The 27,747-nt window shown below is 38.6% G+C and overlaps 1 protein-coding gene across 1 annotated transcript in view; it reads left to right on the forward strand.

The window, feature by feature from the left end:
- The window catches only part of LOC139134413 (plasma membrane calcium-transporting ATPase 3-like), a 139,831-nt gene extending 119,617 nt beyond the window's left edge, over positions 1-20,214 (forward strand). Inside the window, 14 exon segments of the mRNA XM_070701275.1 lie at positions 458-670; positions 3,294-3,496; positions 3,900-4,142; positions 4,861-5,102; positions 5,655-5,671; positions 5,674-5,787; positions 5,790-5,884; positions 8,996-9,175; positions 10,093-10,287; positions 10,685-10,876; positions 11,452-11,665; positions 13,179-13,380; positions 15,411-15,762; positions 17,078-20,214. Coding sequence (XP_070557376.1) covers positions 458-670; positions 3,294-3,496; positions 3,900-4,142; positions 4,861-5,102; positions 5,655-5,671; positions 5,674-5,787; positions 5,790-5,884; positions 8,996-9,175; positions 10,093-10,287; positions 10,685-10,876; positions 11,452-11,665; positions 13,179-13,380; positions 15,411-15,762; positions 17,078-17,245 — 2,630 coding nt within the window. The 3' untranslated portion in view covers positions 17,246-20,214.
- Positions 20,215-27,747: the final 7,533 nt, after the last annotated feature.

The following is a 27,747-nucleotide window of genomic DNA, read 5'->3' on the forward strand; positions in this document are numbered from 1 at the left end:
CCAACGGTATTGTCCGCATTGTACAAACAGCCCCAATGGTGTCATTTAAGTACAACATGAATTTTATCGCAATAAAGTCTTCTCAGGTATCACAATAGTTTTACCACACATGTGTGGGTGAATACACTGGAAATGTCTCGCCTTATGTTTATCTATCCATTACAGTTCAGTTAACATGTGTTTTCTGTGAAATACGTCATGCCATTCTAGAGATAACTGACGTAGTCTAATGTTCTTGTGTTCAAAATTTGTATAAAGAAAATGGCGATACAGTGTATTGTTAAGATGTCCAGTTGGTTTATCATTTGAACCAAACAAAAATTTAGAGTGTATAGGTTAGTGCAAGTAGATTCTTGGATGGAGGAAAAATAAACTTACTTCATTGAAATGCCGATGACTACATAATATATTGTTCTTAAAATTTCCCTTTTTTGTTTGATCATCTTTTGATCGACAGATGCAAAGCATGCTGATGGAGAAGCAGAGAGCAAGATGTTGGATGGCAAAGCTGATGGTGCTCTGGATGATGCCAAGAAGGATTCTGATTCTGAATCTGATGAGGACTCTGAAGTGAAAAAAGCCAAAATTAAAATGCCATCCTTCCCCAAAAAAGAACAATCTGTGCTCCAACTGAAGCTTACAAAGTTGGCCATTCAGATTGGTTATGCAGGTTTGTACTTTTCATCCAACCCATCAATTGTGACTCTGTTGCTATCATTAAGCTGCCTGACACTATTTTATGTTGAAGTTTATGTCTTACCTTTTCTTTCTTTGACACATGACTGTAAGATGTATCTCTAACATCTCAAAAGCTTCCTATTCAATGTCTCTCATAATCCAACAATCAACGTTTAGAACTTAACTTGTGGTTCAAAACTAATTCTGGTGGAATCTTTCAGAATCTTCAATTTAAAGAACCTTCAAAAATTCTGTTCAATCTATTTCCTCACGATGCTATTGTGCACATTCAAAAATCATTGCTTTTTAGTCCCCACGGACACCGTCCGGGGGGACTTATAGGTTTGGTCATGTCCGTGCGTGCGTCCGTGCGTCCGTCCGTCCGTGCGTGCGTCCGTCCGTTCACGCAGATATCTCAGAGATGCCTGGAGCGATTTCATTCAAACTTGGTACAAGGATTACTCCTTATGTCATACAGATGCACGTCGATTTGTTTGTGATACGATCCAATATGGCCGCCAGGCGGCCATTTTATTACGATTTTTTCATGTACAGAGCCATAACTCAGCATGTTCCAACTGATTTTATTCAAAGTTGGTACAAGGACATTGACCAATGTCATACAGATGCACGTCAATTTGTTTTGTGATACGATCCAATATGGCTGCCAGGCGGCCATTTTATTACGATTTTTCACGTACAGAGCCATTACTCAGGCATGTTTCGACCGATTTTATTCAGAGTTGGTACAAGGTTATTGACCAATGTCATTGATATGCACATCAATTTGTTTTGTGATACGATCCAATATGGCCGCCAGGCGGCCATTTTATTACGATTTTTTCATGTACAGAGCCATTACTCAGGCATGTTTCGAACGATTTTATTCAGAGTTGGTACAAGGACATTGACCAATGTCATAGATATGCACGTCAATTTGCTTCATGATACGATCCAATATGGCCGCCAGGCGGCCATTTTATTACGATTTTTTCATGTACAGAGCCATAACTCAGGCACGTTTCAACCGATTTTATTCAAAGTTGGTACAAGCTTATTGACAAATGTCATAGCTGTGCACGACAATTTGTTTTGTGATACGATCCAATATGGCCGCTGTGCGGCCAATTTTATTACGATTTTTTCATATACAGAGCCATAACTCAGGCATATCTCAACCGATTTTATTCAAAATTGGTACAAGGACATTAACCTATGTCATACATATGCACGTCAATCTGTTTTGTGATACGATCCAATATGGCCGCCAGGCGGCCATTTTATTACGATTTTTTCATGTACAGAGCCATTTCTCAGGCATATCCGCATGTTTCAACCAATTTTATTCAAAGTTGGTACAAGGACATCGACCAATGTCATAGCTATGCACATCAATTTGTTTTGTGATGCGATCCAATATGGCCACTGTGCGACCATTTTGTTACGATTTTTTCATGTCCTGAACCATAACTCAGACATGTATCAAGCGAATTCATTCAAAAGTATTTTTATCACAGACCTAATGAAGAGGACTCTATCCTCTTTGAGGACCTGTAATCAAAATACCCATTACCAAGTGGGGACTGTGTCATCAACGATGATTGCTTTTTACTATTGAGGTGCCAGGATAATATTCATATTTTCTTTTCAATCCTGGATGCCCTCAAATGACTTTTTTCAGACAACCACATAGCTTTCAATAGTCTTCCTCCAATTGATATTCACAATCTGAATTTAGTGCCATTTGAAAAAAGTTCCCTCCCTCAGAGTTCAAAAGATGTCTCTCTGGGGACTTATAGATTGGGTCCTGTCCGTCCGTCCTTCAGTCTGTCCGTCAGCAGCTGTTTCTCTGTCACCCCTGAGCAGATTTTCTTCAAACTGTGTGGAAGGATAAAGTACTGTGCCATACATATGCACGTCAATTTATTTTGCGATACAATCCAATATGACCGCTGGGCGGCCATTTTGTTGCGAATTTTCATGTTTTTGAACCATAACTCAACTATCCCTGAACCGATTTCGTTCAATGTTGGTACACAGATAAAGTACTATGGCATATATATACACGTCAATTTGTTTCACGATATGATCAATATGGCCGCCTTGTGATTTTTTTCATGTTTTTGAACAATAACTCAGTATCCCTGAACTGATTTCATTCAATGTTGATACACAGATAAACTACTATGGCATATATATGCATGTCAATTTATTTTGCGATATGATCCAATATGGCCACCGGGCAGCCATTTTGTTGCAATTTTTTTCCTGTTTTTAAACCATAACTCAACTATCTCTGAACAGATTTCATTCAAACTTGGCACACAGACATTGTATTGTAGTGTGCATGTGCATATCAATTAATGGTGTGAGCAGGGACTGTGTCCTCAGTGATGACCTGTGATAAACCATATAAGCACATGTAAAGCATGTTTCCTCTTTTCATAATCCAAAAACCACCTGTGAAAAACACTCTGGCAGTGGTATTGGACATTGTATACATTGTGTATATACATTTGCATTGATAGATTGATTGATTTTAGTGAATGTGTAATTCTATAAAAGATCCTTTTAAGTGCTAGGATGTCTACTAACCATGAACTTTCAATTCACAGGTTCAGCCATCGCTGTGCTGACCATCATAGTTTTGGTGTTGCGGTTCTGCATAGAAACATTCGCCATAGAGGGCAAGTCTTGGAGCAACACTTACTGGTCTGAATTCATAGATTTCTTCATCATCGGTGTTACTGTACTGGTCGTAGCTGTACCTGAAGGATTACCGCTAGCTGTCACTCTCTCGCTGGCATATTCTGTCACTGTAAGTTACTCCCTGGAGGATTTTTTCTTTTTCGGTCAGCATGGCAAGCCTTCAGAAGTCACACTGCAGATTTACCTAGTAACCCTATCACCCCAATGGTTTGGCCTATTCCCTTTGTTTTCTTTGGTAAAAGTTGGATCTCCTAACTTAGGGATGGTGACTGGAGCCATTTAAAGCTGTGGTCACAATGGATGGGTACTTGCACAAAAACTTGCTGACTCGATACACTCCTTTGACAAAATCACTGATCCTTCCAAAAGCTTTTTTTGACTTTTATTTGATCCTTTTCTTCAATATTTCTTCTCAAGAAAAGAAAAACGTGGTAAGTATTATTTTGAAGGAAGATTTTCCATTGTACCTGTAAAGTTAACATAGCATCTATTCTGTTACTTCAAATCAACAGAAAATGACCAAGGACAATAACTTAGTGCGTCATTTGGATGCCTGTGAAACTATGGGAAACGCAACAGCCATTTGTTCCGACAAAACAGGGACCCTTACAACCAACAGAATGACAGTTGTACAGGCATACATAGGTGGAACCCACTTCAAAGAAGTTCCAAAGAAGGATGACATCTATGAGAAAATTCGAGATCTTCTCCTCCATTCAATATCAATAAATAGTGGTTACTCCTCCAAGGTCATTGTAAGTACTTGCACTTCACTTCAAGGTCGTATTTTTATCTTTTGAATAAAGTTCTTTTTGATACAAAAAATATTTACTCCTGACATCGCTGTATCAAAGCATATTTGCAAGCTGATGAAACTGAGGACACCGCCACTACGATTTCATATTTGTTCAGAATATTCCTATTGAAACAATGATCTGACAGAGACCTACTGTGCAGTTCTTCCCCAAGAATATGATTTTTCCTGAACCCGGGTGAACATCAAGTGTTTATGAAAGATACAACGGAGCTGCTTTGAATACATACAGTGGGTTTCAATTTGGTGCCACAACTCTGCGTTTGAGACACTTTTAGCTGAGAAAACTTCTAACTTTCAGCTGTAATCGTTACTCGACAGCTACACAATCAATCATGTGCAATCAACTGTTCGGCTGTCAGTCCAGACTGAGTTGCCCCATACTGGTTTACTGTAACTAATTAATGAGGCGGTGACTTTGAAATGTGTCGTGATGCCCAAGCTAATTGTTTATGTTGTGCATACGATGTGTCTGTCTCACACACACAGTTGTGGCACTGAATTGAAACCTACTGTAAATGTCACACTTGTGATGCATCCTTCCGAATGCAGTACTATTGACTACCATTTCATGTTAAATGTCAGACTGGTTGTTTGTTTGTTTGATATTTACTTTACTCTTGCTTCCCATCTGCCTTCCTTTTCCATCGACTGTAAAGCCGCCAGAGCAAGAAGGAGAGCTTCCAAAGCAAATAGGTAACAAGACTGAGTGCGCTCTACTAGGTTTCTTACAAGCTCTGGACTATGACTACCAAGCTGTCCGAGATGAATGGCCAGAGGAGAAGTTTCACCATGTCTACACATTCAACTCCATGCGCAAGTCAATGAGTACGGCCATACCTCTTCCTGGTGGAGGATTCAGACTCTTCAGCAAAGGTGCTTCAGAAATTATTCTCAAAAAGTAAGTCTGAGCAGAACTTTGTGATATGATGTGAGAGCTGCCCGTGGGAGAGCACCTCTGAGTTTACCAAAGTCAGCAACACAACGTCTCTTTTCCTTCTGTCTTAGTATTTGGAAAATGCTCCGTTGGCTTGACAGAATTGCTCCCCAGTGTACAGTAATGTGCCACTTCCCACTTACCAACCTGGTTAAATGTATTGTACAGGCCAAATGTTGGATCTTGGTATCATGCTAACCATTGTCAGGATACTTCTTTCCCATCAGTTTTGTTCTATTACCCCTGCTTTCCACAAATATGGTCTAACCTCTCCATAGAGGTTATGAAAGAAAAGCCACATTGTGATGGTGAATAGTAATTGTGGACTGGTCTAGAGTGGAATTTGAGTGAACTGGTTAAAAAAGGGACCTTTTCATTGCATTGTTATTTCATTGCATTGTATTGTTATACACTCTCAAACCCCTTTGATTTTCTATCCTTGTGTGAAAATTGGACTATTTTAATTCTTGAGCAGATTTTGTGATGGAATATGTGTGCTTTTTGTCATTACAACAGATGTACATTAATTCTGGATGCGATGGCCAGCCGCAGCCTTTTCTCCACACGGACAAGGAAGATGTCACACGGAATGTAATTGAACCCATGGCTTCACATGGGCTCAGGACGCTGAGTATTGCCTACCGGGATTCATGGATGAAGAACCTGACTGGGATGAGGAACACATCGTTGTTTCCAAACTAACCTGTATTGCTATTGTCGGTATTGAAGACCCTGTACGGCCGGAGGTAAGAGTTTTTGGTTTCGTTAGTTTGTGTTTGTGCAGAGCAATTAGTTGTGCATCTAGAAAATAGGAAAAAGTCTGAGTTTACAATTGATATTATCAAGCCCAAGGTAAAGCGTTCATTCATGAGAACTTCCCATCATTTTTCCAAATGGTCAACATTGCTCACCGATACTGGCGTATTAAAATCAGCAAACCAAAGAGATGTGGAATCATTTTGTCATGTTGTACCACTCTTGTTCATCAAAACCTTGTGAAACCTTGTGTTGTGGTTACAGCTCATTGTTTACTAAGACACAAATGAGCAAATTGGACAAATCAGTCATACAGCTTCATTGTCATTTTTTAAACATTTTTCACATTTCACTCGTTGCATCCATTTTGTCCATTTATTCACACAGAATGTGTTTGCCTATCTTCTTCAGTGCATCTGCACACATAAAGCTGTTTGTTTTGCAGGACCGTTTGTTTTTCATTTCTTTGTGTGTGTGTTTATATGCGTGCGTTAAGTATGTATGTGTCCCTGTCTTATTTTGTGCGTGTACATATTTATGTATGTATGTATGCGTGTGTCTGTGTATGTGTGTCTGTATGCGTATGCTTATCGTGCAATCCTATTGAAATGCACTTTCTATGCAGCAGTGGTCATCACACAATTAACATTTAAATGCCAGTTGAATTTTTAGTACTCAGGTTTCCTGTCTGTTATTGAAATCAAATTAATAACAGCCTTAAAAAAGTCGAAAAACCAGGAAATGGAATACAAGCGATCTTGTCTTTAACAACCCACATGACTTTCCATAACAAGTGATTTCTTATCAAAGGAGCATTCATAGTCGAATTTCAAAAATGCTATGTAGATGATTCTGAACTTACAACTTTACTTTGACTTATCAATTTCCTCAAAAAATCCAGCAAATATACTTTCTCTCTCCTTGCCTTTTTGAATGAATTTATATTGTACAATAAAAAGACTAAAATCAATGTAAAGGCATTAGACACTTCAAGGCTCAGTGAGTACATGCATGTTGTGTTTGTATGTGGAAGGATTATTTTTGGTCTCCATCTCCCTGGGAGCAACATTTAGATGATATGTTATTACACAGAAACACGCAGCACAGAATGGTGTGATGAGAGTGTTCCGGTGTGCCATGTGTTTCTTTTATGTGAGTTTTCCGTCATACATGTTTCTTCTTGCAAAGTTCATTCTCTGATCAGGCATGCATTGTGTTCACGCACACAACACCACAGTCAGAGGGTTTGACATAAAGTAAAGGGGGATATGTAAAAGTAAGTACGTCCATTCCAAGTGCATCCATCCATCCAACCCAGCTTGATACCCAGGTATGGAAACAATTCTACGTATCTAGTGTATAAGAAAAACAACAGGGAAAAAACCCTGAAAAATAAACCACTCAAACCCCCAATAGAACCAACCTAGCACCCTCCCTAGTTTGTTCGATTCCAATAGAGTCCTTCAACCAAACTGACCATCTTTCCCCCCCGCATCTCTAAACCACTCTACCATTCTCTGCTCCGATCACCATAAATACTCCTGTAGACTGTCAACCTCTGTTCTCGATTTACACCTGGTCTGTTGGATCTAATGTCTTCAGGTTTAGTCGCTCATACTCGTACTGTGTTCACACTTTATCTGTATCTATTGGTGTATATATGGCTGTGTTCTCTTTCTCTGTGGTAAACTCTTGTTCATGTCTGGTTTATTTACCTGTGACAGTGAGGTGAAGGTCGGTGAAGTGTGTGGAGGTGGTCACTTTTCGTGAATGTATTCATGTTTTACATCTCACACAAGATGAACAGACGTATGCACACGCACAAGTGCACACACATATACCTCCAATCTGCTTTTATGTCAATCATTCATAAGATGGCACTTCAAAATGAGACGCTTTCTCTTTTAATGAAATACTTGGATTTCCAATTGAATCCATGGTATTCTTAAGATTTTGAATATGGACAACTAATAACTTTTAATATGCTCTACTAACAAACTTAGCTGCACCATTTCAAGAGTAACTGAATACATGCGTATTTCAAATAGCAGTTTTACCAAATGCACCCAATATCTAGCACATCTTTTAATAATGGGATACATGTATAGCAAAGAGAACCCATGACTGATCCCTTAAAATTGTTTTGGCTGTCAATGGCTTATACATGTTGCATTATAGACCACAGGAATTTATGTCCTCCCATTCATTTCTTTGTTTAGCCTGTGTGTCACCATTTCCCCTGTATATGTCTACAATGAGAAACCAAATCTAGGAGTGAAAGGGTCAAAGTTCAATGCTGTCATTTATCATAGAATGCTTTCTCATACACTCTGAATATTTAGTCCTAGATAACTTTTCAGACCACGTAACAAAATCACAATTCAGCTGATGAGCTCTTGTTTCTCCTCATTCAAGATTCCTTCACTTCAGTGTGAACAAAGAGAATCAGTAGTAGAGGTTTCTGTTTGCAAGACAAAAATTCAGCCCAATATATAGCAACATTTAAATGTCTTTAATACTGCATACCTGCAAGCTCATTTCAATCTATTCTTCATTCTTTTTAAGAAGCCATCTAAAGATTTTGATGTCCTATCTGAATATGTTGATGTCCCATTTTGAATTTTTTAGCACTGTAGGATTGACATATACTACCAAGAATGCATTAACCCTTTGAGCCATCTGTGAGTGTTAGTTTCCATAGTATGTCATAGGTTACCAGTAGGGCCAGGGTTCATAGGTCACCAGGGGGTCAGGGTTCATACTATGTCATAGGTCACCAGGGGAGGGCAGGGTTCAAAGGGTAAAGGTGAAATTTTATCTTCTAGAAAATAGGGATAAATGTAGAAAATGCCAGAAGAGAAGTTTCATCATTGAGAGGGTCAGCTAAGTCTAAAACCTCTCCAAAGTTTCGGTGTATGATATTAAAGACTTAAGATTTGGCGAGATCGTATGCCTTAATGTCAGAGAGGTTTTAGACTACAGTCTACGTGTATTTTAAAAAACATTCTTATTGATAAATCATAAATCCATGTCATTTACTTTTTGGCCGGTGTGCTGTTTTGGTCCAGCAATATGACTAGAGTAAATATTTGTGTCTGCAGGTTCCAGAATCGATCAGGAAATGTCAACGTGCCGGAATTACAGTACGAATGGTTACTGGGGACAACATCAACACAGCCAGGTCCATCTCAACCAAATGCGGCATCCTGGATCCAAGGGAAGATTTCCTCATTCTAGAAGGAAAAGAATTCAATAGAAGAATCAGGGATAAGTATGGAATTGTAAGTGGCTTTTCTAATCCATCAATAGCTTCAAAACGTTTCCAGGTGAAAAGTGTGCCCAGAGTAGAAATAGGAATGATCACAAATGACATCATTGTTCTCTCACTGATAAGGGAAAAAAAATATTTGTCTGCAAATTTAGATTACTTTTTTGGAGATTTCATAATTATGCAAAAAAAACAATGAAAATAACTTCATAGGTTACTGCCAATTTTACAATGAATACTAGAAAAGACATCTTAATGACTCTGACTACAAGGTGCAGCAAACACCTTGCATGCGCAACACTGAAAAAATTAGTCCGAAATTCTAAGTGGTGTCCAATGTTGAGTGCATGCAGCTTCATTTAGTAACAAAGCTGACCGCAAACAGCCCTAGTAGGAGTTGCTGATAGTCCTTCTTGTGCCTCCCACTGTACACCAATGGTTATTCATTCATCTCAAGGTACATGCAGTTCTAACGTATCTCAAAACTGAAAGACACAAACTTCTGCTCAAATTTCCCCCGAGAAACTTTTTTCCATTCTCTTTCAAGATCAGAAGAATGTAACTGTGGGGTCACTGTCAAAATATTTGCAATAGAGAAACAAATACCTAACGTTCACCAACACTTGAAATTAAAAATGGCCCTGTGTTAACTTTATGGGGAAAATTAAATCTTCAATTTTCACAAAAGTAAGGCACTGAAAACTACATTTTGTGAGCCCATACAGTCAGTAGACCAGAAAATTATTGTAAAATTTTGAGGACAAGTATCCACTCTACCTTAATCACATGGCAAATATCTTTGTAATTTTGCAAAATGTCACCATACAATCAAGGTAATATGGCAATTTTAACAGAAGGGGCAAATGAGAATATTTGGTATTCTCTCAGTCAGTCAATTGTTACTGAAATTATTGCTCCTCTGTGCTCCAGATTCAACAAGAACTAATTGACAAAATCTGGCCAAGGCTGCGAGTGCTGGCAAGATCCTCACCAACGGACAAACACACCCTAGTCAAAGGCATCATAGACAGTAGAGTCAACGCTAACAGGGAAGTGGTAGCAGTCACAGGGGATGGTACCAACGATGGCCCTGCCCTGAAGAAGGCTGATGTTGGATTTGCTATGGTAAGTTGTGTTGTCATACCAAGTAGCATACACACTTTGAAATCAGAAAACTCAAGGATGGAAATTCCCACAGTTCTAGTTTACTCAACCCCAAGCAATATTGACCTGTTGTTGTCAGATTTTGACAGTTACATTCTCCAGTAGTGTGAAGAGCAACATTTACTCGCAACGCTTGATGGGCGCCAAATGTGCAACTGACTGAGTGGCCAATACAAATTTTACTGTGTTCGCCTTAAAAGTCACCGCCTTTTTGAGAGAGTTCCCCAAGTAACTCAGACAACTTCTGTGCACTGTCTGTATCAGTATTTTGTGTCTCTGTCTTGTTGATTCGACTGTTGTGCATATACTGGTCAGCAACGTGAAGTCCAGTTTGATGGTTTCCTTCTTTCTTCTATAGGGCATTGCAGGTACAGATGTGGCCAAAGAAGCATCTGACATCATCCTGACAGACGATAACTTCACCAGCATTGTCAAGGCAGTCATGTGGGGTCGTAACGTCTACGATAGTATTGCCAAGTTCCTTCAGTTCCAACTGACTGTCAACGTGGTTGCCGTGACACTGGCGTTTATTGGTGCTTGTACAATTGAGGTAAGTAGCCCAGAAGACAAGGAAAGAGTCCTTTTCAAGGGAGAATCGTGAAATATTTACAAACAGGAGTGTTTGTTCTGTTATGCACATTAAAAGACTGGTATCCTTCATGAAAATGAAGGAAGGATCATGCGTGGAGACAGCATTCAAAACTTCATTGTAGTTCCCAAGGCATGTGCGCATGGTCTCTTATATCAGTAAAAGCACTTCAATATTCACCATGTTGAATGTCTTCTGGCAAATGATTTGCCTTGGAGAAGTTGTCAGTTCCATCTTGAGAAAATCACTGCAGTCCAAATTCTTAATCTACAGTGATTTGGCTGATGAACATCCATGTAAATTTGAGCAAACAATTATGCCACCAGCAAAGTTCTATCAGGGAACAATTACACAGGCTCTGTCATACTCTTTCTAATTTCTTTCCATTTTAATAATTTAAGCTTGAAGCATCTCAATTGACTTTCAACATTAGGTCAACCAGTGTGGGTTTCTAGTAGTGTCATGATTTTTAGTAAATGCACCATATATCTTGGTGAAAAAAAAATAATTTTTTGTTGATTTTCGTACCCTCACAGAATAGTCCATTGAAAGCAGTTCAAATGTTGTGGGTCAACTTAATAATGGACACGTTTGCGTCATTGGCTCTGGCAACCGAACCACCCACAGAAGATTTGCTTTTGCGCAAACCGTATGGTCGTACGTCACCACTGATATCCCAGACGATGATGAAGAACATCCTAGGGCATTCAGTCTATCAACTGGTTATTATGTTCAGCATACTTTATGCAGGTCAGTTGATCTGTGATAGGTTTTCTGTTCTTCAAATGGTTGCCTTCTACCAAACTTTGGTCCCATAAGCCTATTGCCTCTTACAATCTGCAAAATTACTTCTCTGCCATGTGTTTAACTTGCCAGGTCAGGATTACCTTTTTAAGCTGTTCACCCTCATTCCCTGTAAACAGGTCCACAATCACCATTGCTAACAATAGGTTTGGGCTAAACCACTGTGGTGAAAGGGTTAAGGTAGTTCACACCCCAAAATTGAAAGACTTAAACTTTTATCCAACTCAAAAAAATCCTAAACCATTCCTTTTTTAAATCAAGAATAAAAATTAGGGGGGCACAGTGCAAAATTTTGTACTAGAGAAACAGATTATGCAATGTTTACCAACACTAGCATTCAAAATGGCCGCCAACCCTGAGTTTGATAACTCTGTGGGGAAATATTAGATTGTCAATTTTCACAAAAAATAAGCCAGTGAAAAATGTCTTTACTCCATGAGCTTTCAAATTGATTCTTGATGATACTGTACATCTAACTCTGCTTGAAGGACCACTGCATGTACAAGTACTATTGTGTAGAACTTGTCTACAAAGTGGGACTTTATCTGATTTCACAAATATTGTTTTTGGTGCAATATTTAAAATGAACTGCCATTGAAAACAGTTTATGTAATATATCTGTAATACAGAGATTGTCACACGAGGGCGCTTTATATTATACTCACCTTCTGTAGGCAAGAGGAATAGTCATGTTTACCATTACAATAAATATATCTAGAGTATTTCTGTTCCTTTCCAATTTTTAACCCATTCCCCCCCCCCCCCCAGTCCCTGTAAACAGGTCCACACCCGCCATTGATACCAATGAGAGTGGGGAAAACTATGATGGTAAAAGGATTATTATAAAAGTGGTTGTTGCTTTGACTGGCAACCTTGTTCCGCTTGTTGCCATTGTAGCTCTCACCATTATTTGCATTATTGTCTGTACCTTGAACACAATTTTGCCACCTAAGTGAGTCATAGATATCTCAGGCTATCAATCATATTTATAATATGGCAGATTTCTACAGGTAAAACATGTAAGATTACAGAAGCTGAAGTAAAGTGTAAGGTTATGCATGAATTAATCTCAGAAACGCATAAAATGATGAAAATATGCATGAGTTCAGCTACTTTCACAAATAAGCAGAACTTCTTGCCATGAAAACGACTCAGTTAAAACATTTAACAGATCACTATGTCAAACTCTTGCTGTGGTGAGAAGTCGAATTTTTACCCACAATGCATTTCAATGTCATCCAGTTTGAGCCCCCAGCACAAGGCACATGCTATTAAAGGCATCGAGTAGTATGATAACGTGATTGACTTGGGCGGCAAAAAAATTAATTTTGTGCAAGAGATAGTGAATTCAAATGAAATCAGACATCTGCATTGTCATCAGTTTCTCAGGTTGATAAGGAGATCAGTTTTCAACAACACCATTGCTTACATCTGCCTATGTGTTCTTGTCTTGTTTTAGGTCCTAGTATCTTTGATATTGATAGCGGAATAGGTGTGAAGCATCCAACAACACATTTTACACTCATCTTTAATACTTTTGTAATGATGCAACTATTTAATGAGGTCAATTCCAGAAAGATACATGACGAGCGGAATGTCTTCATAGGAATGCACAGAAATCCGATCTTCATCGGAATTCTCTTTGTACATTTGCCGCACAGGTAAGGGTTTGAATTTTCCAGGGTGAAAAATCTTACATGGTTTCTTGCTGGCAAAAGAAGAAGAAAAGAATTATTGCCACAGTTTCATTTAACTTGTTTGTCAGGAGTATACGTAAGGATAAACTCTGCCATGGGTTTTAAAAATATGCATGTGGTGTTTTGTTTTGTTTTAAACTTTGATGCAGACATGACTGCTGGTAGCAGCAAGTTTCAGTTGAACGTATAAGCTTTGCCTTGAAAGGTGGTGGAATTACAGCTTGACTGGAAAGATGGCAAGTTAAAATTCTTTCCTGGGATCATTTAGAATAGACTAAAGAGGGTCTCATTTTGAAGAGTGGAAAATTCAAAAGCTTTGCAGTGCAAGTGGTTCAAGGTCAAGATGTTCCTGTGTCCTTTAAGCTGTCAACTCCAAAAATCCAATTCCAGATTTTGATTCTTCCAAAACGTGACACCTCCAGTTTCATGTGTTTTTTAAGCACAGCTAATTTAACTCCAGTCCCACCTGTGTCCCATCCCCCCGTCACAGTGTACATTGCATGACAGCAGAAACATGGTCGCAGCAAAAATGACAGAAACTCAAAGGACTTTTATAGTAATACCCAAGAATCATCGCCCCGGATTCATTTGCCGTCATCGTCATGTGCATATTTCACTTTTTCATGTTTCTCACCTTAAAATCTATAGTTGTTTTTTTCTTTGTCTCAGTACCTGCTTTAAGCAAAATATCATGCTGTTGTCGCCCTTGTGGTAAACGTATGATTTCATTATTATGCCGTATCGCATACGCTTGCTTCATTGTGAATGGAGCTGATCAGGTTGTTGTATTGTGCACGTCTCATATTGCATGTAACTCGAAAAACGCTGCTAAGCATGCTCACTTTTTATAAAGCGCTGCTTACCTTTTGATAGTGCATGCCTCTACTGTAAATACATGACTTTGTGTTGTTTTGTTAAGACAGAACTGAACTTTTGTGTATTCCTTGGTTCATTTTAAATAAATAAAGTACTGATATGCTCAAGTTATAAGGCCAAATACTTACTCGTAAAACAGTATTAATATGTGAATGTCGCACATTCGGTGCACTCTCTAATATCATATAATATCAGTAATTTTCAGCAAGCAAAAGTGGTAACACATTTGCAATGAAGTTTTTCACTTTCACTGTTTTAACTTTGTTGAAATAATCAGACTGATAAACTGTGACAGTCCAGGTCTTGTTACAGTAGTTTGAAGCCAAGATTTGAGGGTAAGTTTGATAAAGATGTTAATGAGCTTGGTTGCAAGTGATCGATCCCTTTGTTCTATCTGTGATCTCGTCTGCCAAGCCGTGGAAGGGTTTGTAAGTCAACACAATGCAGTGTCAGTAGACACTGAACAAGTCTGTCAGTCCTTTTCCCTGCAAGGTATTTGCTGACCATTGAATTGGCTACTGGCATGATCTTGTGTCCAATGCCAACCAGAACGCTCCCCCACTTCCAATCCTCCTCAAGATCTTTCTCCAACCCCTTCACTTTGGAAGCAGATTATTCAGCTGTGAGTCTTCCAGACAGCAAACAAATACCACACAAAAGAGACCATTGTATGCTCTCTATTACCGGTACACTCAGTAAATCTCACTTGTCTTCACAATACCATTCTAGACCATCCAAAAGCTGCTTGAACCTACTTGTAGGAAAGAGCATTGTCTTTGCGGTCCCGAACAGAAAGCAGTTTGTCCAAAAGGTGCAACGCTTGTTGAGTTTAGCAGACTGCTCGTCACTAACACATCCCTCACAGTTGACTTTCAAACTTGTCCAGTGTCTGTGTGTTCTGCGCGGGCATTGTTGTCACTCTCACTCAGCATCGCCAGAGAGCAAAGTGGCCGACCATTTTACACGGGTTCATTGACATCTTCATCAAACCTGCCGTCAAATACCAGGATCATATTACTGTGATGGTAACATGGACAGAGGGCTTTGATGTTTTTTGCTCTAACAAAACTGTTTTGAATCACTGCATAAGAAGGTGGTTGGTATAAATCACTAACATGAAAGCAAATGCCACACAGTGTCAAGTATTCATGGCGTCTATATTTTGCCTTTCTCCCTCATTTCCCTCAGATCATTCTAGTGGAGTACGGCACCGTAGTGTTCTACACTGTGCCTCTTTCCATCGACCACTGGATGTGGTGTATATTCCTGGGAGTCGGAGAGCTGCTCTGGGCCCAGCTGTTGTGTACCATACCGACTGACAAACTCCCCCGCCTCTGTAGTTACGGAACCAGTGCATCAGAGCAAGAAGTACCAAGTATTACTGAAGTGGATGACGGTGATCTCAACAGAGTGGAGATGAAGAGAGCCCAGATTCTCTGGATGAGAGGGTTGACACGTTTACAACAACAGGTATGTCCTCTCCACTCCAATCCTACCCACCTCCAATATATTCTGTCCATCACTCCTTTCAGAAGAAGCCGATTTCTGCATTTCCCTAGTCCGTCCACCTTAGTTTGGTCGATTGCATCTTTAAAAGCAAAAATTTACTTCATAGAACGTGATTCTACCAGTGATGATGAAAATGAGTGTAATGATGATGTTATATTAAGGTAGAATGCGCCTCGGGGACATATATTTGGACTCTTAAACTTTTACAGTACTGGTTTGGTCTACCACTTGTTGGGGCTTATGTAGAAGCTCATAGAGTAAATGAAATTTTTAACTGGCATATTTTTGTGAAACTCAAAAATCTAATTTTCCCCATAGCATTAACAGAGGGATGGCAGCCAGTTTGAATTTCAAGAGTGGGTAATTTCTCTCCTTGTGCCCAGTTTTGCATGGGGACCAGGGTTTTCTGCTTGAATTCAAATGGGAATGGTTTAAAAGTTTTCTTACGAAAAGTTTGTGCAAAAGTTCAAGTTTTTCAATTTCGAGGCACATACGTACCTTATAGGTGATGATGACAATATGAAAAACAGGCAATGTTGAAAAATCGAAGCGCGTCAGACAAATCATATGCAGGCAAGCTGCACTGAGGTCATGGCAGGGTTCAGTCTCTGGTAATTGAGTCACGTCTCAGCAAGGTGTTTGAAATGTTGTACTCGTGGGATTAGAGATTTTTATGAAATTTCAACAGAGTATTCAGGCAGGTAAAGTTCTCATCACGAAAGCTGCACATCGTGAGATGGATCAAGTTTTGTCAGGGGGACAGATTTTTTGCAAATGAGCAAAGGCTAGGCAGAGACATCTGTCACCATGTTCATGTAGGAATGTCAGTAATATGGGAAACAAGAAGTAGATTGAAACTGAAACCCTGTCATTTACACTTGGTTTGCTTGTTACATTTAGAAAATCACTGTCTTGTCAAATTATTTGTGTTCAGTGTGAGCAATTTATTCATGTTGTTCTGCTTTCTGAAACAGACTTAGTTGTCTGTGCTTAGATCTCTACTCCCTTCCTGCTTTGTAGATATGAAATGCTTCTATGACATTACTCATGGTGCATACTAGCAAGTGACTCATCAGCAGATACACATGTTGTTTGTGTTAAGCAGGGTGTGAGTAGAGCTCTGGTGATTGATAAGTCAACATGATTCAGTAAGCAGAACAACATAAACAAACTTCTCATATGAAGCAAAAAGAACAAAAATAATTTGAAAAGATTTCAACCTTGTGCCCCGAAAATGAAAAATAATTCTCTTTTCTCTGTTCATCAACATTTACAGATCCGTGTTGTGAACGCGTTTCAGTCGGGACTCGAGAGAATGTCCGACAAGAAGAGCGTCAACTCTGTGCACGAATTCATGTCCCATATCACGAGTGACTCGTATCGGCTATCCAACAACCAAGACGAGGTTGACGCCAACCTTCATAGTATTGAAACAACCGTTTAGTATGGGTGCTTCCTTGACGGGCCTTCTGATGCAATCCATTTTGGAGGATTTGCCTCTGTGGTATGCCAATGTTGCCAACCAGTTTGGGATCGCCCCAAATGGAGCTTCAGTCTCTCAACCTTGCTTTTATTTGTCTTTCCCCTATGAAACATGTTATCTTTTTTCCTTCGGTCTGTAATCATTGCTTTTTCCATTTTTTTTTTCTTTGTATAAAAGTGTTTGTAATATTTTTTCTATCAGAGCATAATGTTCATTTTCAGTAAGTCTTTTTTCCCTGTTATGGAATAGTTGTATACTTGATCGACTTTATTTTTTTTTCTTGCATGTTTTTTTTTTATACATGTGTAGTATGGAATGGACAAATAATGTCATGGTTTCTGACCTAGGGGCACGCTTGGGGTAGTTCCAAACCGTGAATTTTCATTCAAGTTTCTTTCTGCTTCTCCCTGAAATGGACCTCATCAGCTTCCGTTAGTATTCAGCATCTATATTGGACTGTTGTTTTAATAGATGAAGGCATGTATTGTCAGCCTCCTCAGCATGTCTTTTGTGAAAAAACCTTTCTGTCTGATCTGAGCCGCCTTTTGTGTGTGTACAAAAAAAAAGTTTAAAAAAAAATTGATGTGGAACCCAGACTTCTCTCTTTTTGTAAATAGTTTTCAACTTCTGATCATGCTAAGAACTAAACAGATATTGAAAAAAATACCACTCAGGCAGAGTTAGAATAGTATGTGCGAGAGTGTGTGTGTGTGTACGTTTGACAGGGTGTGTGTGTCTGTGAGTGTGTGCATTACTGTCAATATATATATGTCAGTTCAGTCGTTTCAGATATTTTTAGAAAGAAACATTTCTGCCTGTGACTTTCGTCCATGTTAATGATGTTCAAAGTAGTAAAAGCTGTAGATTGCTAGTAGGTGGACACGTAGAGTCTTTTGTAGCAGGGTAGCCCAGTGGGAGCAAATACTTTGTATGTGTGTGTGTATGTATGTGCGTATGCGTGTGTGTGTGTGTGTGTGTGTGTATATCTCTATAGCCACTGTCCCATCATTTACAGATGCAACATGAGAAGTTTTTCATATCCTCACTTGAGATATGCAACTTGTAAGAATACATTTTTATTGGGTTCACATACACAGGCATTCAGAATAGATGGCTACCCTAGTTGATTATTAAAATAAGCCTATGACTGTGTTTTTCGATGGTTGAGTTTCCTCCAACAGTCAGAATGGAAAAAAAACCCTGACATGTGGGCACACACACATACATACACACACATGTACGCACACACATACTGGGCACATCCTGTATGTGTGAAATCAGTCTCGTGAACTTGCTATCTGGACACAAATATATGCAAATGATTTGCATCTAATTTACATCTGATTAAGACTATCTGTGTAATTTTGTCATTGTGTAGCCTTATGAAAGAAAATGTATGCCAACTTTACCCTCGAGATGACGTTGTTCCTTGAAAAGTGACATTTTCCTCCCCGTAAACTTCCATTCTGACTGAATCTTTGTAAATGTACTCCAGAACTTAACCATACATTTGGCTCTCATTCTCAGAAGATCACACAGCAATAAGTTGTGAACTTTATGTTTTTGAAGTAAATAGAATTTTTACAGTCTCCACTTTTTTTCTGAATCCTGTTTGTTCCTACACGATGTGCAATTCTTTTGTATTTGCTGCTTTGTATAATCGTCAGTGCACAGAATGTTCTTACTTGACAATGTATATACTGTCAGTTTAGGTACATTGCAGGAGAGTTATGCTCACTGCTGTGTCAAATTTGCTAAATATACTGTCAGTATGTCGTAAATGCAGATTATGTGGACAACTTAACAAAGAATTGAAGAATGTACTGGTCATTTCTTAAAGGTACTCTGATTCTCAGTTGGTTTTGCCAAATGATCCAGTACAGTGGAAGCATATCAATAACAGAGCAAACCAAGTGATCTTAGCAACATTGCAAAACTATATACTAGGCAGTGCGGATGAAACTTCAAACCACACTGTCCTTGTGTCAAATTTAACAGCAGTACTACAAGTACTGTAAGAATTTCGGAGAATACTTTCGCTATAGCTAAAGTTCAACAAGATACAAACAGGGTTTCTCCGAAATCATATCATACTTGCAAGGGTGGCCAAAATATTACGCAGTGAAAGTTGCTAATTTGCCAGTGTACTGTCAGTATAAGTAGCAATCTACAGACACCTTCAACTTAATTGCACAAAAGAAACTTATTTGTTATTTATATTGGCTATGTTTCTCAGGAGTGCATAAAATGGTTATTTTCATTTTTGCTTTTCTTTTTTTACATATCACAATGATGTTAATTTCACTTGGTAATTGTTTCTTTCATTGAAATGTCTTTCAAAACTTTTATTTCTGTTCGTACTGATTGCTGCATTCTGGATGCGTCCATTACAAACTAAATGAAACCTCAACTGGGGTTTTTTCTTGTAACTTTGGTTTGTCAGTGTACACTCCCAGTATGTGGCCATCAGCATGAACAAGCCAGTTATTTGGGTAAAGATATGCTGGAAGTCTTTCATATACATTGTTGATTTGATAAATTGTAATTGCTGTTTTTTCAACAGTCTGATATTGTTCAAAGTATCATCTTTTGTGATCCTTTTGTGATCACAACTTCGTTAGCTTTGAAAATACGCTCTTTTTTCCAAGTTATGTGTCTAGCATACCTTTGTAAATTTTTCGTATTTCAGTAGTGTATTTTATTTTTTGAAGCATAGCCGGTTGTTATGAGTCACTGCTTGAAGGATAGAATGTCACTGACCCTTTGAACTTTGCTGGCCTTTGTGGCTAGGGAGTGTGTGTGGTCGTAGAAATTTACTTGTTGTTGGACAATTTAAATGATTCTTGGAAATCTGATTCTCTAGGTGTGTTAAACATCATTGTCACAAAAAAAAATTAACTAACTAAATAAAATGTCTGGAGTTTTGATGACGAGTTGATTTGAGTAGATGATTTTTCCACAAGCCTTTTACTAATAATTGAAGTGAGATGTAACTTGTATTTTATGTCTTGTGGTAATCTAGATGATAATTGTGTTTTCAAACAATATTAAGAGCACCTGGCCGTCAGTAGAGTAGTTCTCAAATAGTTCATGATATTTTGCATCATAATTTTTTTTTGTACAATGAGCAATACCTTTTACTTGTTCAGTTTTTCAAAAGTATTAACTGTAAAGACACCAGGCTCATCTAAAGAACTGTACCTCTTTGCTCCAGTTTGTCTTTTGAAATTGAATTGGTCGCAAACAATTTTCTTTTTGCCAACTTTTTTATTTTTAAGGGTACACATGATATCTCAATTTCTCAATTCGATTTTTAGGTTACTTACGTAAATGAGTTAGCTTTTCGGTCTGTTGAAAGTTTGGTTAAAAAATCGTAGCATTCCTCCTCCCGCTTGGAAAAATACAAACAGAAGAAGAAAAAAGTTGATTCTAACTGAAGAGCAAAGGCAGCGCAGTTAGCTGCTGTTTTGAGGCTTCATGTCTCCCGCCAGTCACAAAGACTAACATGTATATACTTCTTGTAAAATTTTCAGTGTATCTCCAATCCGTAGTCTAGATCTCACTTCTACAATTTTTTCATATGTGTGCTTTCAATCAAGTGTAAGATGGAAAACATTGACCCTGAGAGTATGTCAAAACACCTTTAGGTATTAGTTTTTACAACCCTTCTGTTTTCACTAGCACCGTGTGTTCTCCTTGATCCTCACTGAAGAGACCTGACTCCTTCCACCACTGTTTTCTCTCTCCCTTTTTGATCTTTTTAATCAAGTTGTGAATAATTCAAACACTGAGAGTGTGAATTTTTTCCCTCTTTTTTTTTTTTGATTAAGTTAAGAATTCTTGGAAAATAAATGAAACATTTGCTTGTAATATAGCACACGAGTCACCACAAGGGATAGGATTTTGTTTTTTCCCTTCAGTTCATTCTCATGAAATATAGTCTGTTTAAATTTATTATGTAGACTTTTTTTCTTAGAGTTGAACAAGTCATACCTTTCCAAGTGATTATTATAAGCCATACTGGCATAATATAAATTAATACATCAAGTTAGGGGGTCACACTTCCAGGTCCCTGTGGCAATACAGTTCAAAGCAAAAGTAAAGCAAAGTTATATGACCACCTCCCATTTACATGTGGTGAGGTCACAAAACTAGGGATGCAATTCCCAATTCAAAGCAACAACTCTCAAGTTGCATCAAGGAGCCAGGAGTGTCACCCCCTGTCTGGAAAATAATTCACTTTTTTTACTGTATTTTAGGCAGGTTTTTTTTGTTTTCATTCCAACATGAGTTTTGATTTTGTGATGCCAAGATACAAAAAGTGGTCTGTAAGAAGCTTTCCATGGTTTTATGAATTAAACTGAATTTTAACACTCAATCAATAGTGGCTGATTTCAACATCAAAACAGAAAGTATCCAGTGATTGTGATTCTCATGATAGGAGATTATGTCTTCCTTCTTTTTAAATAAAAACAGGCAACCTGCTTATCGTTTTAACCAACATGTTTGAGCTGTACACCAAAAATTGTCAACGACCAACTTAACGGAATGTTGAGGTGGTAGGAGGTAGCCAGAAATGATGCCCCTGTGCCACCCATTAGAAATCAAAATCTCAGTTACCACCCCTGAGAATGCTTAAAAATACTTTATCTGACCTTTTTTGCCTTTTAACAATCAAACTAAAGCAATTGCTGCATCAAATAGGCATATACCTGATGAACACCAACAAGGTGCTGAAACGGTTTAAAAATTGCAGGGTGAGCTTGATAGGAATTTAATCCATTAAGTGATCGACTCCGAAAAATTTGTCCCAGTAATGGCCCATGTTTAATTATCAGATATCATTGTACAGGAAATCTACTTCCTAGATTTTTAAGTCTTTTTAGAAATCAAAAGACTAGTTTAAAAGTGGTAATGAGTGTGTTAGTCATCTGTTAATGCAAGATGTTGAGAAGATTGCTCTATGCAATTGATATAGTGAGTATGTCCAGTACACAAAGCTTTAGGTATGTACTGAAAGATTCTCAGGAACTCTGTTTGCACGGCTCATTGAAATAACCCCGGTACCAATGCACACTGATTCGCATGAATGCAGTTTCTGTTTTCATGATACAGTAAAAAATTACAAGGAGAGACCCGAAGTGTGGCCAGCCATTACATGCAGTATGCTTACCATAGGTCATCATTGTATATTGCAGTTTTCCCAGTTTGGTGTCACTTCAACACAGCAGCATAAGCTCGCAAGAATTATCTGTGCAACAGCCCCATTTCCTGGTATAAGTTCACACTCTCAACATTGAACAGTAAAACTTTCTACTTTTCCACTTGCAGTGGGCCATCCATCTGTCATTTGTTTTAACATACAACTCAACAGACACATGTAAAATGGTCAGGCTTTCTTCATGGATACTCCAAGAGTGGCCTGTCCTTCCACCTTTGTGGACTTCACTTTTTTATTTCTCCAAATGGTCGAACTGCTGCAAATAGTCCCATCTTACAATCGTTATAACCTCTTGGTCAGTTATAATGTTCTTGTTTAACTACATGGTCCAAACATTATTGGAAACATAATTGCTTTTACTGCATCTTGAACTATTGAAAGCAACATCACTTGTGTTTGATTTTGGTGTTTGAATCACAGTCACATAGTCTGAATAAACGTAGCAGCTTGGTAATTATTGATCATGCAACCTGCGGCGTACTCTATCACCCTTCTGTGAACATCAAAATCTAATCCATTAGAATAAGGCTTGAAAGTTTGCAGTTTATATAAGGCTCATTTAACCATGGAGAGACCACCAAGGTCTGGCATGTCATAGACGTTATGTGGACCGGGTAGTTTGTAAAATTGTAGTTTATGCTATGAGTTTATGCTACGATCCGACGTTCAGTGGGAAGGGTACGTATCAGTACGTCGGAACCTAGCATAAACTCACAGCATAAACTTACACTTTTACAACCTACCGGTCCACAAACGCCTGTTTGGCACATATAGCTGGACTACTGAAAATAAGATCGACTTGACAGCGCCCTCGGGCGTCTGACGCGCGCCATATCTGTGTAGGCATATGCTAAGGTCCACTACGCGTAAATAGTATCATTATTATCATATCAAATATGTATGGAAGACCGGTCACGACATGCGACATGCGAGTCTTTAAAACTGCGATCTGCGGCTAGGGTGAGGGTTAGGGGTTAGGGTAGGGGTTAGGGTAGGTTTAGGTTTAAGGTTTTCTCTCGTAAAAAGCCTTACTTCGCTTTCAACCTGGAGGTTAGGTCAAAGGAGGGAAAAATTGGAACGGCATAACTTAGGGTTAGTTAGCGTTAGGGGTTAGGGTTAGGGTTAGGGTTAGGTCGTAGATCACAGTTTAAAGACGCAGGTCGTATGTCGCAGGTCGTGACCGGTCTTCCATACATGTCTGAGTCCTAACGTGGCCGCTATTTCTCCCACGGTGTATTCATTGTAGAAGTATGCAGAAATAAGCTCGTCTCTACCTCTGTAATCCATCGTTAGGAGGAGAACGAAATGACATGTATGCAAACGCCATATTAGTGTTGCAACTCGCATGTTGCAGTTTAAGAACTCGCATGTCGCAGTTTAAGAACTCCCAGGTCGCAGTTCAAAAAAAACTCGCATGTCGCATGTCGTGACCGGTCTTCCATAAATATGAATATTATTATTAAAACAATTCTTAGCATGTCATCAAGATTGAGCTTTCTTTCTGCTCAGCGATAATACTTGAAAAAAATCACCGAACGTGTATGAATTATATTTGACAAAGCATTATAGGGCGTGTCCAGGTAAGTTTATAATAAAAGCAAGCGTGACTTCATGAAAGACCAGATGTGATAATGATCAACAGGTTAGCAGGTACCTGTAATGCATTTATATTCTCGTTAAAGTTTTGCTATTTTGACTTGTAAAGCTTCAAACCGAATCGGATGAACTTTTTCCTCACTTTAATCTTGCAAGTCTTTATATTTGACGAAAATGGTGGATAAATGTAAATTATATGTCAGCTCTTTTTTCCCATGAGTAATTGAAACAAATTCTAATATAACCAGGCAAAAAAGTGCAAGTAGGAGCCGCTTCCAGATTGACTGATTATGAAACATAAGATAGTGATGATGAGCATGTTGTTCATGTCATCAATGACACTGTGACAGTGAAGATGAGGACACGCAGTGGTGATGATGATGTCATACAATTGTATCCATCAGTTGTGACAAGAGGTGGAAGGAGAGCTGGGTCATGGAGTAATGCTCTCAGCAGATACCATTAATAGTGTACAGGATCTAGGACATAACTGAATTGTTGTGGATTCACCATTTTACACATTTAATATTATCACAGAACGTTAATAACCGTTTTGACATTGAACCATACCCATCTAAATTAAACAATACTATATGGTTGGATACTGGTTATTGGGTGAGCTTTTATATCTGTCTTTGCTGTGACTTTGAATTTCATGTTGGTGATTTCACCTTTTTTGAACTTTATGAGGCAACTGCTGATAATCTAGCAGGGTAAACAAGGACAAGAGGTAAACAAGGACAAGAAAGGTCTTTACCTTTGCTGTATCCATAAATCATACGGATACCTATATCGATTAACTTTTCCAAGTTGGGGTATCCGTAAATCATACAAATACCTGTATTGATATTTAACTTTTCCAAGTTGGGGTATCCGTAAATCATACAAATACCTGTATTGATATTTAACTTTTCCTAGTGGAAAAATGTCTGTCACAGAAGGGGGGGAGTTACTCATATTCATAATTGTTGGCTCGAAATTTTGGAAATCCTAATGTTATTCCTCCGACCCCCATGTCGTAAATAATGACGGCTCCCTTAGCCTCTAATGGATTTGGGGCTCACACTAACACAACGCGTTCACTTTAAACGTAATAAAAGCAAGGCGGAGGGTACCAGTTAACTCGCACCTTTTCCAATCCGCCCATAACCAACTTGACCAATACCAACTCGCCTGAAACCAACTCGCCCGATACCAACACGCCTGATACCAATTCGTAATATTTATGAGTACCTCGTCCTGACAAATCATCGACTCCAAATAACGTCCGACCACAGTCTCCATGTGGTCTGTCAGACCACGGGGTCTTGCAGGCATTGTTTATCTAGAATTTATGAATATGATCAATAATGATCAATAAATATCATGTATTAAACTATTTTCAATTTACAAGTCTTACCTGTGTTGAGTGAGTACCTATTACCATACCACACTACACCATACCACACTACCACGCCATACCACACTACCACACATACCACACTCTCTGTCAGTGTGTGTTGAGTAATAAAAGATTGATTGATTGATTGATTTATCCTTGCTATCTCAGTATAGCATTTCAAAGAAAACAGTTTATATCTCTTAATTACCCTCCCAACGAGGGGGCTTATCTCCCTTACCAAATAACTCGTTAACAGCTCTGCATTTTACTTATGAGCTGCTAACAAGTTATTTGGTCGGGGAGATAAGGCACCTCAACCCCCACCTCCATTGGTGATCGGTAGAACAAATTAATAAATGGCATCAGCGAAAGAAATAACTAAAAGATATGGGCTGTTTTCTTCGGATATTATACAGAAATAGCGAGGGTAAAGTAATAGGTGACATCCGACACAGGTAAGGCTTGTATAATGAAAAAAGTTTAATATACGACATTTAGCGATCGTATTCATAACTTCTAAAAAATACACGTGCAGAACATGCACAGTATCGTGCCTAATGCAATGCTATTGCATGTTGAATTTGTGACGTATTGGAACTTAATTTGTCATTTTTACATGGCAGAACAATGTGTTCTTTCTTTAGGTGGATGGAGGACAGTTTTTTCGCTAGAACGTGGTGAATTTTGGCGAAAATCTTCCCGCGTGTCAATAGCCAATTTTGACTGGCGTAAAAAACTTAACAACACAAGATACGTGGAATTTATAACAGCAGACACGTTGTTACGACAAGCACAACTCAAACAACAGGCGAGTAGGAATCGGGCAAGTTGGAAAAGGTACGAGTTAAACTGTCGTTCCGGAACATATTTTGCTGAACTTGATTGCTTCAAGTTCATAGGACAAGAACTCACAGGTGTGGGGCAAATCTAGCTGTTTTGGTCGTAGACAGCTGAGTTAACGAGGCCAGAGAAAATAAACAGGACAAAGAAAACAAAAAAATTAATGTAGAGATTAAATCTACATTTTGTTCAAAGATACAAGGAATCTCTATCGCTCAGGTATTTTGGCCTATAGTATGACAACTTATTTATGCAATAATAGATGGGTTTGTTATCGAGGCAGTCTACCGCTTTATATACTTCGTAGAATTAACTTTCTTTAGACATTCTCCCCAACAGTCAGTACCCTACAAAATAGAGACTAGATGTTTCTCATGCTCGATCAGGCACGTATACTATTTTTATCAGGAAATACTAAAAAATAAAAATATTCACTTAGTAATAAAAGTCAATGTATGTGGTATACATATATATCAACTGAACCAGGTTTTATAAATTGTACCATTTTTAATCTAAGTGTTTCATTCTTTTCCATTATATTTGTATCGTTTTATAACTGCAATAAATGCTTCAGTACATTTCCAAAAAAAATGAGTAGGCCTAACCCTCCTTCTTCCTCTTCACATTTTGAGCAACCCCCTCAGGCCTCAGCTTTCAGTCTGTTGAGTGCCCCCTCCCCCTCCGGTAAATAATATTGGCTTCCTAACAGTAACTTTGCCCAGCACAGGGATAGGAATACCCACACTCGGACGTGCTTGTAGACAAAAGGGCTGTTCTCCGTGAACCTAACCCAGGGTGCGCCAAGCGGTAAATTGGCAACACAAAACAAAGTGTGAGTCCTCAATCCAAAGAAAATGACACTGTCTGTGGTCAAACGTTAAGGGTGTAGCTTATCGGAATAATACTAATAGGCGCAGAGAATAGAAAGCGAAAGTGGAAGTGAGGCTGCCAGTGTGAGCTGTAGGATTATCATGCCAACAAGACACAGTGGACATACGGTTTCGCTCTTTTCACACCTTATCCAAATAAAACATATTTTCTATTTCTACACACCGCGATCGATCCCGGGATCGTGATATCGATTAATATTATATTTTAGATATAATTTACTATTATCACGAACTTGTCACGTTAATTTGACTTTAATATTGATATTTTTGTGATAACCGTCCTTTTTTTTCGATTGTTTCATTAACAATTGTCCGATGTGCTACGCCGGCGGCCACTGAACAGGTGTGTGCCGTGACAGTCACGGAGATCTTCATGAGTCAGCTAGTTCTCGTTTCGGATATGATCTAATAGACTCTCTAGGATAACGAAAGAAAATGTGCTATATATTTAAATGACGTACTGGTAAAAATTATCGGCATTTTATGACTTTGACGGACACGTTTTTAAAATTTTCAATAGTAGCCTATGTATCTG

Source organism: Ptychodera flava, chromosome 6 (genome assembly GCF_041260155.1).
Source record: "Ptychodera flava strain L36383 chromosome 6, AS_Pfla_20210202, whole genome shotgun sequence".
Taxonomy (NCBI): domain Eukaryota; kingdom Metazoa; phylum Hemichordata; class Enteropneusta; family Ptychoderidae; genus Ptychodera; species Ptychodera flava.